We start from the raw sequence: 12,855 nt of genomic DNA, 5'->3' as shown, positions 1-12,855 counted from the left end.
GAATCAGTTTCTTATATTTTTTCATTCCTGCACATTTGGTACAGGTTGAGGTTGATAAGGTTGCAAAAATTTATTTATTTATTTATTGTTTATTTGATCTATACAGTGTGTAGTATTTTTTGCCAACATGTTTATGAATCAATTTGAGATTTAAAGTGTTTTGAATTACAAATGTTTATGTGTATTTAAAGACAACAAAGAGGACTGTTAAGGAAACAACTAACTTTTGTCTTTCTCTCTTATTTAATGTCAAGATGATTACTGCTCATGGTCTTTCTGGCTGTAAGCTAATAGTTTGCTAAAGTAGAAAAGAAGAACAAGCCAGAATGATTAAGTTAGGGTTAGTTCTGTCTACAAAACACCACACTGGTGAAAGTGACATTATTGTGCTGAAGAACTCATTTTACTCTTCTGACTACAGTAGTACTCGGTTATAAAAAGTCTTCACCCAAAAATGTATATTCTGTAATTTACTCACCAAACCTTTATGACTTTATTTCAAAAAGATATTTTGAAGAATGTTGGGAACAACTTTGGACCCAATTGACTTCCATTGTATGAATGAAAAGATACCGAGACATTTCTCAAAATATCTTTCTCAGAAAACTAAGTCATGCCGGTTTGGAACAAGGGCAATTTTCATTTTATGTGCAAATTTATTTTTATTATTTTGAGCTGTTAACACAATAATACTGATTTGTTTATGGTACAAATTAAATTATAATTAAGTTGTCATGACTAAAATTATTTATGAACATATTTGCATTACATTGACTCATTCCCCAGAGTTTGATCACTGCATTGGCTTTACAGAAGAGTTGCTGATTGCAATTTCATTGTTTAAGTGCAGTTTTATAAAGAATTTATATCAAAATCGTGCATTTCAAAATGCTATATTGTAACTTTAAAGTTTTTTTTTATCTAGGATTGATTGTGTTTGTGGGGTGTAGTCTAACGTGTTCATCCTTCAGTTTTTTTTGTTTTTTTTACGCATTATTTTTCATATACTTTAAATTATTCCACACCGATATGTCCCTTCTCTGACAAACACCTCAATTTATTTCCTATAATAAAGCCCCTCCCTCAGAAATACTCGATGGGCTGAGATTGGTCAGCTGGCTCAGTGTGTTGTGATTGGCTAAACCGCCTCGAGCGCATCTGAACGTCCCGCCCCTCAAGCTCAGAATATGCTCTGGTTATATTGTAAACAATGATGTCCTCTATATTGCTTATTAATTTAAGCCTGATTGAGGCAGAGGATATTAATGGACAGGATCGCTCAGAACCTGTGCAAGCATTAATGAAGATTCGTGATTAATATATGCACAGACTTTTACGTGCACCCCTAGTTTTCTCTTCTTCTTCTCTCTCTTCTTCTTATCTTCTCTTCTTTTGTAGGCATTAAACATCCAGAATTTTAAAAGATGATTATCTCTGTTTGCATTGCAATTTACATTTATCTTCACTATAAACTATACACTTTACATTCAGTGCTGTCTAGAGCATTGTTATGTGTTTGCTGCAGTTACTGTTGTAATGGCACTATATTCACTGTATTTATGTTATCAAGGATCAGATTAAGTTTATCAGATTCAATTGAAGACTCTTATGTGCACTTTTAAATTCAGGTACAAAACACCTGTATTGCTCATGAAACATTGCTATCTCTACAGCTGCTTGATTGTGGAGAAAAATTGCAGACAGCGTAGAACTGTAGGAGGGTGGACATGAATTTAGGGTGGATGTTTCCTCACACTACTAAGACACATTTATATGCAAAAAATTTTTTTGCATCTGATGTCCCCTTCAATACTCACACTGGACGTCCAGCAGCACTGATGAGTTCTGTGTGCCGTGTTTGTTCTCAGCTGTACAGTAGTATCGTCCACTGTGTGTCAGGTTGGTGTTGTTGATGGTCAGGTTGGGTCCGGTCTGAACTGGATTCAGAGGTCTCTCAGTGTCTCTGTACCAGGTGTAGTTCACTGCTGGGTTTGCATCACTGCTGCAGATCAGAGTCACTGAACGACCCTCCAGAACTAAACCAGCTGGATTTATCCTCACCAACGTGTTTTTAGGAGCATCTAAAAGGATAGAAAAAAATGTAGCCAGACACAATATATAGTCATATTTTACAATCTGTTATATGCAGTATAAAGGTTGGTAATGCTTCACTGTGCAAAACAAGTGACTTAAATTTTTTTTAATATTTGTATGAATAAAGACTTGTAATTAGGGCTGTGAATCTTTGGGTAGACAGTAAAAAGATTCGATTCATGATTCATAGGTTTTCAATTCGATTCAAGCACAATTTTTGGAAATTCATAACATTCAGTTTGATTCGTTTAACAGTTTGATTCTGCGTTCTTTAAGTGCATTCACAGGATTTTTTTAACTGCTTAGTCAAGGGGCAAATTACACAGCAGCCTTCATGTTTAGAGAATAATAGGTTACAGAAAGAAAAAAAAACACTTTTGTCCATTTGTTAGATGTTAGTTTAATGATGCTATAGCATATGAAGAAATTAATGTAAGCCAAGATTTTAAAAAAGAGCTTAAAAAGAATTAAGTATAAGCTAAATTTTTATTACACCAGGTGCATTTCGTCATTATTTTTTTCCTAGTGGCAATTTATGATTATTTTATATACGTACTACAAACAATTATTAAAATTTTCTGCACAGAATAACTTATAAAATTTACTTTATAGTTTCTGTACTGTAATAAATCATATGTCAATTAGCCCTGCATCATTAATAAATTGTATTTCACGAGTTCACGCTTACATATAATTAGCTGAGGTATGGTATGCGTATTTGGCATGCTGTCTGGGGAATTGCCCGAACCTAGAGTACCCCCCCTTCCCCGTCTATTTATAAAGTGAACTCAAAGTGAGGAGATGGGGTGGAGGAGGGATGCTGATAAACCGCCAATGGATAGAGGTAAGTCAGCGATATTTATACTATGGGATTGATCACTTGATTATGGTCCACCTGTGTTGATTAGGCTAAGTATCTGACACACTCCTTAACGTTAAATCAGTTCATTCTGCTTTTTATTCAGATTAGCTGCAGATATCTGGCACGTCTATGAGCGCAAGATTACTTCTCTTTCAGTGAGAAAACATCTATTTCATTTTCATTAAATAAAATGCTATAGTATTTAACTTTCCCTCTCCATCGGCGAATGACTATTCTGAAAGAAAACAAGACTGATGTCAGTTTGCTATAGTAGGGTCGTTCCTCAATTGGGATGGAAAATGAGAGGCAGAATTTGTAAAAATGCTTGTTTGTTTTTAATAAAATGTATTGCTAAGCATTTAAAATTAGTTTAATATTCTATATCAATTAAAATAGAAGCATAAGAACATTTTGATTTTTAGATGATTTCAATCAAACACTGGCGAAGACCAATTGTGTCTATGGTGTTACCAATATTTAAAGTAAAATTTTGTTTTGTTCTGAAATGAGCAGGGATATGCAACCTTCTAGGGATTCACCGAAACCGAAAACCGAAAAAGAGAAAACCAAGGCCGAAAACCGAAACACCGAAAGAAAATATGCCAATTATTAGTACCGTTGCATTTATTGCTATGACCGTGTACTAACTTTACTAAAATTAAGACATTGCAATTGCATAAATTAATATTAAAGTTTCAGAAATAATTACAATTACATAACTTATTTAAAAAAAAAAAAACATAAAAATACATAATTACAAATGATGCAAATATTTATTAAGCACATTGCAACAATGCACAGTAGAAAATAAAATTCAAACTAAAAATGTATCCCACTCGTGTATATTTAATAATAATGTACAGGCCTACTGGCCTGCAGAAAGGTTTTAAAATGAACAGTTCTCTCATAAAAACAAAGTGCATTTAGGTGAAGTGCATTTGAAATTTTTCTATGTAGGACTAGAAAGTGCATTACTTCTCCAGTAGGCAAGACTGTTATCACTTCTGGGGATGGGGACTTCAGACAGATAACCATATAGCTGTTGAGCAGTTGAGCTTGTCATCTGCCTGACATTTGAGAAATATTTGAGAGAGTGTATTTAAATAGGGCCAGGGCATAAATAAACATTTTTATCAAATTAAAGCAGAAATCTAGCAGAAAATCTAGCATAAATATGGCTACAATCTGATATTATGTATGTATATATGTTTGTGTGTGTGTATAAGAACAAAATAGCCAACGTATTCTTATTACTTGAGGCACTTTCTTGCAGAATTCCACTGAACATATCAGACAGCGATGGTGCATGCCCCTCATCTGGTGCAGAGACCAGTCTTTTTTCTGCGCTCTGATCTGTCTCCTGCACTTGGCGCTTCTCCGTCTCCACGCGGGTTCTCCGCATCCAGCGCGGCCTGGGTCATTTCTCGTGCGCGCTGCCTTATTTCCGCATCCAAGTAATGGTCTTTATAACGCGGATCAAGCACATTCGCGATGAAGTGCAGAGGATCCGAAAAGATCTCAGTGAGACGTGTGCTAACAGACTCTATAAGACTGTACTTTTCTTTGTTTTTACTTCGTGGTCCGTCTTAATCTCTTTGTTAGGAGACGTTTTAGTGCTGCGAATAAAGGTGTAAGAAGAGAGAGAATGTTCTCACTGGTGTGAAGTGAATATCGCGTGGAGCTCGTGGTCTGCGCTATGCAGGTGCACGTGCAGGTCGCGGTTTCTGTTTGCGTCATCACAACATTTCGGCCGTGTTGTTTCGGTGATAAAAGTCTATCGGCCGAAAACCGAAAAGGCCATTTTCGGCCGAAAATTTTCGGTGGCCGAAATTTCGGTGCATCCCTAGTAATAATTAATAAGTTACTTTAAGGATTCAGTTTCACTAATCATTTTAATTTCAGTTTTTAAAAGAAATGTTTAAGGAGAAAGGAAAAATGGTCTGCGATACCTTTATAGTCTTTATTCTAAAATATTAAAACATTTTACAGTCTAAAAACATTAAATTATAAGATAAAATGGTTCTGAAGGAAAGAAATTTCAGATACATTTTGAAGTAACACCACAGTCTTCATATTGCAAGTTACTATAGAGTCTGTGTTGTTACCAGGAAACACAGAACACCACAGACAAATCCGCCTAAACCCAGACTTTTCTGAAATAGAGATCATGATGATTTTAAGATCTGGGGACATTTTGGAAATGTTAATAATTATGTACTTATCAAAATTTGTATTGAAATATGTCACATCTACAAGTTATCAGCATTACACCACAGACACTAATAAAGTATGGCACTTGAAATTATCAGAAATTGAGCTAACTTTTAGAAAATTTATAAGAAAGACTGAACTCCCCATGCAGCTCTCAGATCAACCAGCATCTGCAATGACCTTTACACACAGGAAGTAGTTCAAATAGAATTCTCCCTTTTATTATAGGGGCAACATCAATTGTTCTAACACCACAGACATGAATTTGAGGGAGACAATATTTCTCCTAAATAAAACAAAATATGTTTTTATTTATATTGTTGCAATTACACTCCATGATAGCTATCTGAGGTATGGCATATTTTGATACCAGTGCAATCACTCAAACTCATTTAAATATGTATTTTAAAACAAAAATACTATTAACACAGCGCAAATTGTGTTTACCCTACAAAATATAAAAATTTGATGATTTACATTTAATAATATTTTACATTGATTTATTGGAATTTAAAGTTTATTTCAACTGTTGTAAAGTAAAGGGACACTTCTTGCCACCACAAATGAAGAATAACTCTATGCAACAAACTCTATGCATCTGATTATCAGATAAACCTCACACTCTTATTTCAAGGTTGATGTTAATGCTGTGGTTAGTTTAATCACTTCCCTTTGTACATTCAGTTTAACGACATTGTTAAAACACATTTATCATTCAATGCAACTTTGTGTATAATTTAGACACTTAAATTTTTTGCTCTGTTCATGCAATAAATGCACAGCCTTGGACTGCTCATGTCATCGGTGTGATCTAGAGCCATTGAAAAACTACAGAAAAGTAAAACTGCTTCACTTTAACATTACTAGGCACGAATACTGAAGAGAGATCACACATCAACTGCTCAAAAAATGTGTCAGTAAGATGAATTGAGCATGAGCGCAATCCTGTGACAGTCACAGGTGGTAAATAGTGCAGCACGTGAAGGAGAGATACGAACACTGTTCAACGTCTCCATTAATTCGTGCTTGAAGTAATTTAATGTGTGAAAGTGAAAGTGACGTGACATTCAGCCAAGTATGGTGACCCATACTCAGAATTCGTGCTCTGCATTTAACCCATTCGAAATGCACACACACTGTGAGCACACACCCGGAGCAGTGGGCAGCCATTTATGCTGCGGCGCCCGGGGAGCAGTTGGGGGTTCGATGCCTTGCTCAAGGGCACCTAAGTCGTGGTATTGAAGGTGGAGAGAGAACTGTACATGCACTCCCCCCACCCACAATTCCCGCCTAACCGTTAGGCTACGACTTCCCCAATGTATACATAGGTGCTATACTGAACAAAATTATACACTTTTTTTTTTTTGCCCTCATTTTTCATGAGCTTAACTCAAAGATCTAAGACTTTTTCTACACAAAAGGCCTATTTGTCTCAAATATCATTCACAAATCTGTCTAAATCTGTGTTAGTGAGCACTTCTTCTTCGCCGAGATAATCCATCCTCCTCTCAGGTGTGACATACTGTATCAAGATGATGATTAGACAGCCTGATTATTGCACTGGTGTGCCTTAGGTTATGCAAACTGATTGTTGCAACAGTTGTCCAGGTGCCTGGTCTCAGACGATCTTGGAGGTGAAGATGCTGGATGTGGAGGTCCTGGGCTGGTGTGGTTACACGTGGTCTGCGGTTGTGAGGCCGGTTGGATATACTGCCAAATTCTCTGAAACCATTTGGAGACGGCTTATGGTAGAGAAATGAACATTTAATTCATGGGCAACAGCTCTGGTGAAGATTCCTGCAGTCAGCATGCTCCCTCAAAACTTGCGACATCTGTTGCATTGTGCTGTGTGATAAAACTGGACATTTTAGATTGGTCTTTTACTGTGTCCAGCCTAAGGCACACCAGTGCAATAATCATGCTGTCTAATCATCATCTTGATATGCCACACCTGTGAAGTGGATGGATTATCTCGGTGTAGAGATATTAAGCTCAAGATCAACTGAGAAGGAAGGAGAACGGAGTCGGCGTTCTGAGGCTCGTGGGAATATTTATTAGCTCAAAAAGAAAACAAAACTTGCGCCACATGTGCATCAATCACGTTCACTGAACACTATTCTGGTTTACGGTCTCTCCCGCACGTCTGCTGCTTTCTCCCATGAGTCCTCAGCTCTCTCTCTCTCTGCCAGTTCGCGGGCGGCTTAAATGCCGATTCCCCACGCCAATCACTGCAACGAGAAGCAGGTGTTACTTGTTTCTCACTTGAGCCACTTACCACCGCTCGTCTCCTCACTCTCTCTCCCGTCGCAGACCTCGCTGAACCACGCCTCCGCCGCCACACTCAGCAAAGGAGTTAAGTGCTCTCTAACACAGATTTAGACAGATTTGTGAACAATATTTGAGGGAAATAGGCCTTTTGTGTACATAGAAAAAGTCTTAGATCTTTGAGTTCAGCTCATGAAAAATTGGGGCAATAAAATAAAAATAATTTTGTTCAGTGCGCACATACTCACATATATAAATGTTTTATGTATATGTGTGTGTGAACGAACTTGGAGCACAAAGGCAGTCTTAAGTCACTGTGATATATTTGTAGCAATGGCCAAAAAACATTGTATGGGTAAAAAAATGATAGATTTTTCTTTTATACCAAAATTCATTAGGATATTAAGTAAAAAACATGTTCCATGAAGATATTTTGTAAATTTACTACTTTACATATATCAAAATTACATTTTGTATTAGTAATATGCATCGCTAAGAATTCATTTGGACAACTTTAAAGGAGAGTTTCTCAGTATTTAGTTTTTTTGCTACCTCAGATTCCAGATTTTAAAATGTGTGTGTGTGTGTAAATTAAATGTAAAAGTTAGTAAAGACTCGTAACACTCACACTGGACGTCCAGCAGCACTGATGAGTTCTGTGTGCCGTGTTTGTTCTCAGCTGTACAGTAGTATCGTCCGCTGTGTGTCGGGTCGGTGTTGTTGACAGTCAGGTTTGGTCCGGTCTGAACTGGATTCAGAGGTCTCTCAGTGTCTCTGTACCAGGTGTAGTTCACTGCTGGGTTTGCATCACTGCTGCAGATCAGAGTCACTGAACGACCCTCCAGAACTAAACCAGCTGGATTTATCCTCACAGATGTGTTTTTAGGAGCATCTAGTGGAGGAGAAAATCTTTCAAGTGATTACTTTATGATTTACAGTATTAATTATAGATGATCATTTAGCACAGATTGATATAATTCCTGTCTTACACTGAACGTGTAGCAGACGAGACTCTTGTGTTGTGTTCTGCTTCTGTATCTGGTGTGTTGCAGTGCAGGTGAAAGTGACTCTGTGATGACGGTGAGAAACAGTGAAGTTCAGATCAGAGATGAGCTCAGTTTGGCTCTGATACTGTCGTCCTGTGACGCTCTCGATGAGAGACGAGCTCCATGTGAGAGATGATGGACGAGACGGACAGAAGATCTTAGTAGAGCAGCGCAGACTCACTGAACTTCCCTCAATCACCTCCACCTTCTTCTTCATCACCTTCTGCTGATCCTTAAAGACAATCAGTGTAGGTTTGGGTGGAGATCCTGAAACACAGACAGAGACATCAAATATTACCAGATCATATCGATTAATATATCAAATAATAAAGATATATAATGTACAGTAGATGTCTTTTTCATGTCCAGTCACACTATAGAAGCAGCATGAACAATATGACACTCACCTAAGACGACAATTTTAACTGGAGAGTATATAGGTCCTCTGTAGTTATATTTCAATTTACCACTGGTTTCGATTCTGAAGTAATATGACCCATTATGTCTCTGATCAACATTATCGAAGCGTGTGGTGCAGTTTTTCTGTGTAGCAGTGCCAAATATTTCTCCTTTTAACAGTCCAGTGTTGGGGCTGCTGGAGTCAAACACTATAACGGGAGGGTTTTCAACTTTAAACCACATTCTCTTTGCACTGTCAGTGAGGTCAGCTTCATATTGTTGATCAATATCAAATGTGCAGGGGATGAAAACACAGGATCCTTGCAGAGCTTCTACTTTATTCGGCAGATTGATATTAAAGCCACACAAAACACCTAAAACAAAGACAAACAGATCGAAGGAAGTAAACGATCAGAGGATACAAGCAGAACACACTTCTGCAGAACTTATTGCTCTTTATCTCATGAAGGTCACATGAAAGTGATTTCATAATAATAATTAATCTTGTTAAACAGAGGAATAATCTAAGAATGAGACCTTGTATCAGAGATCCAGTGAGGAGGAACGTCACCAATGTTTCCATCATTTACATTCACCTTACAGCAGAAGAAACAACAAATGAAGACATTTTATAGAATGGAAAAATTGTTTAAGGTGTATGAATTTATAGCACTTTTGTTGATATAATCTAATCATTTCTAGATTAAAGTTTCATATTTGTTTTTATTTCAAAATATTTACTAGAATACAGACCAATACTAAAGATTTTAAAAACAGGTCATTCTTATCTTGAACATGTTTCAAACCTTAACGTTTGAGAATCTGAAAGCTACAGGAGTAAGTGTGAGTTTGAGTGTGTTGTGTGTAAATGTCTTACCAGAGAAGAGAGTTGAAGACAGAGCTCAAGCTGACGCTTCTACACTGAACGGAGGGAGAACTGTGTGTGAAAACGACACAATTTAGCTCATATTAGAGATTCACCACTTCTCCTTTAGACAGAACTCAGTAACAGTAGCCAGGCTGAGAAATATGCAAATCAGTCTGAAGCTGAATATTCAACACATTTCTTTATATCTGATGGAAACGAATCATGTGAGATCCAGTGTTCATGTTGATAATAATTATCCATACAGTCATACATGTTGAATCACATAAAAAATTAAAAACCTTGTGCAGGAGACATGCTTTTTGTCTTCTCATCTTTTGCATTTCTTACTACTTCGAGATATTATACTGTATAACAACATTGTGTTAGGGTGATATTTCTCATGTTCTGAATTCAGTTTAACAGTTTACTTCAAAAAAGGAAGGTTTTCTTGCCCAAGATACTGACAGAAGCTGAAAGCAGGAGAGATTTCAGCAGAACACTGTTGTCTGTTTGTAAGGTGTCTGTGTCTAAAGTCAGCAATACGAGCTGCTCACTTCTACAGTATTTAATTATTCCTGTACAGTAAGTGTGATACTGTAAACATTTACATTTAGACATTTGACAGATTCATCATAGAGGCAATAAATAATTTTGTTTTGTAATATGAAAGTGTTTTCATGTTGTCAATGATCTGAAAGTGAAGTCTCTTCTGTCTCTAGTGGAGCAGATGGAAACTGCACATCAGTTCCTGTGATTACAACAAGAAACACTCACCACCAGAGGACACCAAACTGGTATTTTATCTGCTTAGATATAGAAATAGTGATTTTAATGTTTTTTTTTTTTTCTTTTTTTCTTTTTTTTATGGAAAAATTATTTGTAAATGCCGATCGTCCATAATTTTGTAACATTTACAGTTCTGAATATCAAATTCTTTACTCAAAAGCCAAATGTCCACAATTGTGTAAGCTTGAAATATCTGAATGGCAATTTTATTTATTTTTTATTCATAAATGCCGAACGTCCAGAATTTTGTGAACTGTAAATTCTAACTGAGTAAAAATCTTGAAACTTGGTAATACTTGGTGATATTTTACCAATATTTTTTATATTTGAATTAAAAAAGAGCAAATAGATCTATTTATTTGGGAGATTGTGTCTAATGTTTACTTGTGAGATTTTTATGTTTATTCCTTCACTATATACTATGACCTACGTCCTCTATTCCCCAGACATGTCCTCTTTTTGGACCTACAAAATTGCGTCAGGCGGATATTTCTTAATCGCCAAAATGTCCAGGATTCTGCTGTTTTCTCTGACCATTGCTTTCGTGTCAATTTCTTTAAACGTTCTAATATTGTATAATTTTGGCGCATCAGGATCTGCTCAGGATGCCGTGTATTTAAATGTTTTTGATGTTTGCGCTGTTTACTTTCACTTTCGATTTCGCCTCACACACACTCTGTGTAAAGAGAGCACATCTTACAAAATTTGATATTTGTGACCCTGGACCACAAAACCAGTCATAAGGGTCTTTTCTTAGAAATTGAGATTTATAGATCATCTGTAAGCTGAATAAATAAGCTTCCCTTGAAATGAAGTGCAATGCATATTATTACTTATAAAAAATTAGGTTTTGATATATTTACTGTAGGAAATGTACAAAATATTTTCATGGAACATGATCTAGACTTAATATCCTAATGATTTTTGGCATAAAAGAAAAATCTATCTTTTTTTATTTTTATTGTTTGCTATTGCTAAAAATATACCCAAGTGACTAAAGACTGGTTTGTGGTGCAGGGTCACATCTGTCAGTGAGCTCAGGATCTGTTGAGCAGCAAATATTCTATTCATCTCTCTTTATTCTCAACCTGTGATCTGTCAGATCTGACTCCTGCAGCTCTTGTTGGATGCAGGGTTGCCAAGTCTGTGTCTTTTCCTCAGCATTTGGCTACTTTTAACCTGTTGCCATGGGTTGATTTTCCCAAATCGAGGGCAGCGTTAGTTCAGTCAGGCCACAGAGTCAAAGGCTGCTCCAATCACTTCCATTCTCCAGTTAGACACAGGACATATATACGTGGCACTACTGCTCAGTAAGTATGCTCAAATGACTCGCAACCCTCTCTCCCTCCCCATTATAAGCATGAGCATATTACTGTGCACCTTCTGGATGTCGTTTCTTTGTTTCAGATCACTAAGGCTTTCAAAATGGGTCAAAGGTTTGAAAATATTGCATAAATTACATTTGACTGAAATGCTTTTATTGAAACATTTAGCATCTATGATAAAACTTTCATGGACTTCTACATTAACTGTTCCCTCCTGGTGGAATGACCTGCCCAACTCAATCCAAGCAGCTGAGTCCTTAATATTTTCAAGAAACGGCTGAAAGCACATCTCTGTCCTCTTCATTTGACCCTAGCACTCTCTATTCTAATAGTTAGAGGGAAGTTATTCTAAAACATCCCTTTAACATGTGTATTATCTTTTCTATTTCTAACTACTTTTTATTTATAAAGAAAGAAGAGCCTCCAACAATAGCATTCTCTATTCTTTCTCTATTATTTCTTATTTTCTTTTTATTTATTGTAAAAAATGACACTTTATTGTAAATAATATCACTTGCATTATCTATTCTTTCTGGTTTTTTTTTACTTGTTTTATTTTATTTAAAAATGACTCTCTAGCACTTGCATTAACTTTATTTTTCTTTTCTTTCTACTTGTTTTCTTTTTCTTTTTTTTAAATCTAAATAAGAAAACAAACAAAAAAACATGCTAACTGAACTGTTAGACGAAGCCCCGCCCACAAACTCCGCCCCCTACTTTCCTCTTTTTGAAACACTATGATATGGTCACCCTAAACTATACAGAACTACAGGCACAATGTCATTCTCAAACCTCAAAATCTGTCAATTTTATCCCAGATTTCTCTTTTTCCCCTCATTTGTTATCTATTATAGACACAGAGAGTTTTTCGAAGGAAGTCTGATGACTCTGGGAGTGGAATTAAAAGCAACACAATCTGTAAGTCATTTAATCAAACAATTAAATAAAACACTTTTCTTCCACACACATCAGACTGAGAGTTCCTCACGCCTGCTTTTA

The 12,855-nt window shown here is 36.3% G+C and overlaps 1 protein-coding gene across 3 annotated transcripts in view; it reads right to left on the bottom strand.

Moving 5' to 3' along the window:
* LOC113048471 (B-cell receptor CD22-like) overlaps positions 1-12,855 on the bottom strand; it is a 1,131,192-nt gene that overhangs the window by 12,473 nt on the left and 1,105,864 nt on the right. For all 3 annotated transcript variants that reach the window (XM_026210295.1, XM_026210292.1, XM_026210294.1), the window contains 2 exons: positions 8,061-8,324; positions 1,818-2,081 (listed from right to left, as the gene is read on the bottom strand). In XM_026210295.1, coding sequence (XP_026066080.1) covers positions 1,818-2,081; positions 8,061-8,324 — 528 coding nt within the window. The remainder of the gene's footprint in view (positions 1-1,817; positions 2,082-8,060; positions 8,325-12,855) is intronic.

This window comes from Carassius auratus, chromosome 29, assembly GCF_003368295.1.
Source record: "Carassius auratus strain Wakin chromosome 29, ASM336829v1, whole genome shotgun sequence".
NCBI lineage: Eukaryota > Metazoa > Chordata > Actinopteri > Cypriniformes > Cyprinidae > Carassius > Carassius auratus.
Note: the sequence above shows the minus strand (reverse complement) of the source record. Positions and strands in the feature narration are given on the sequence as shown.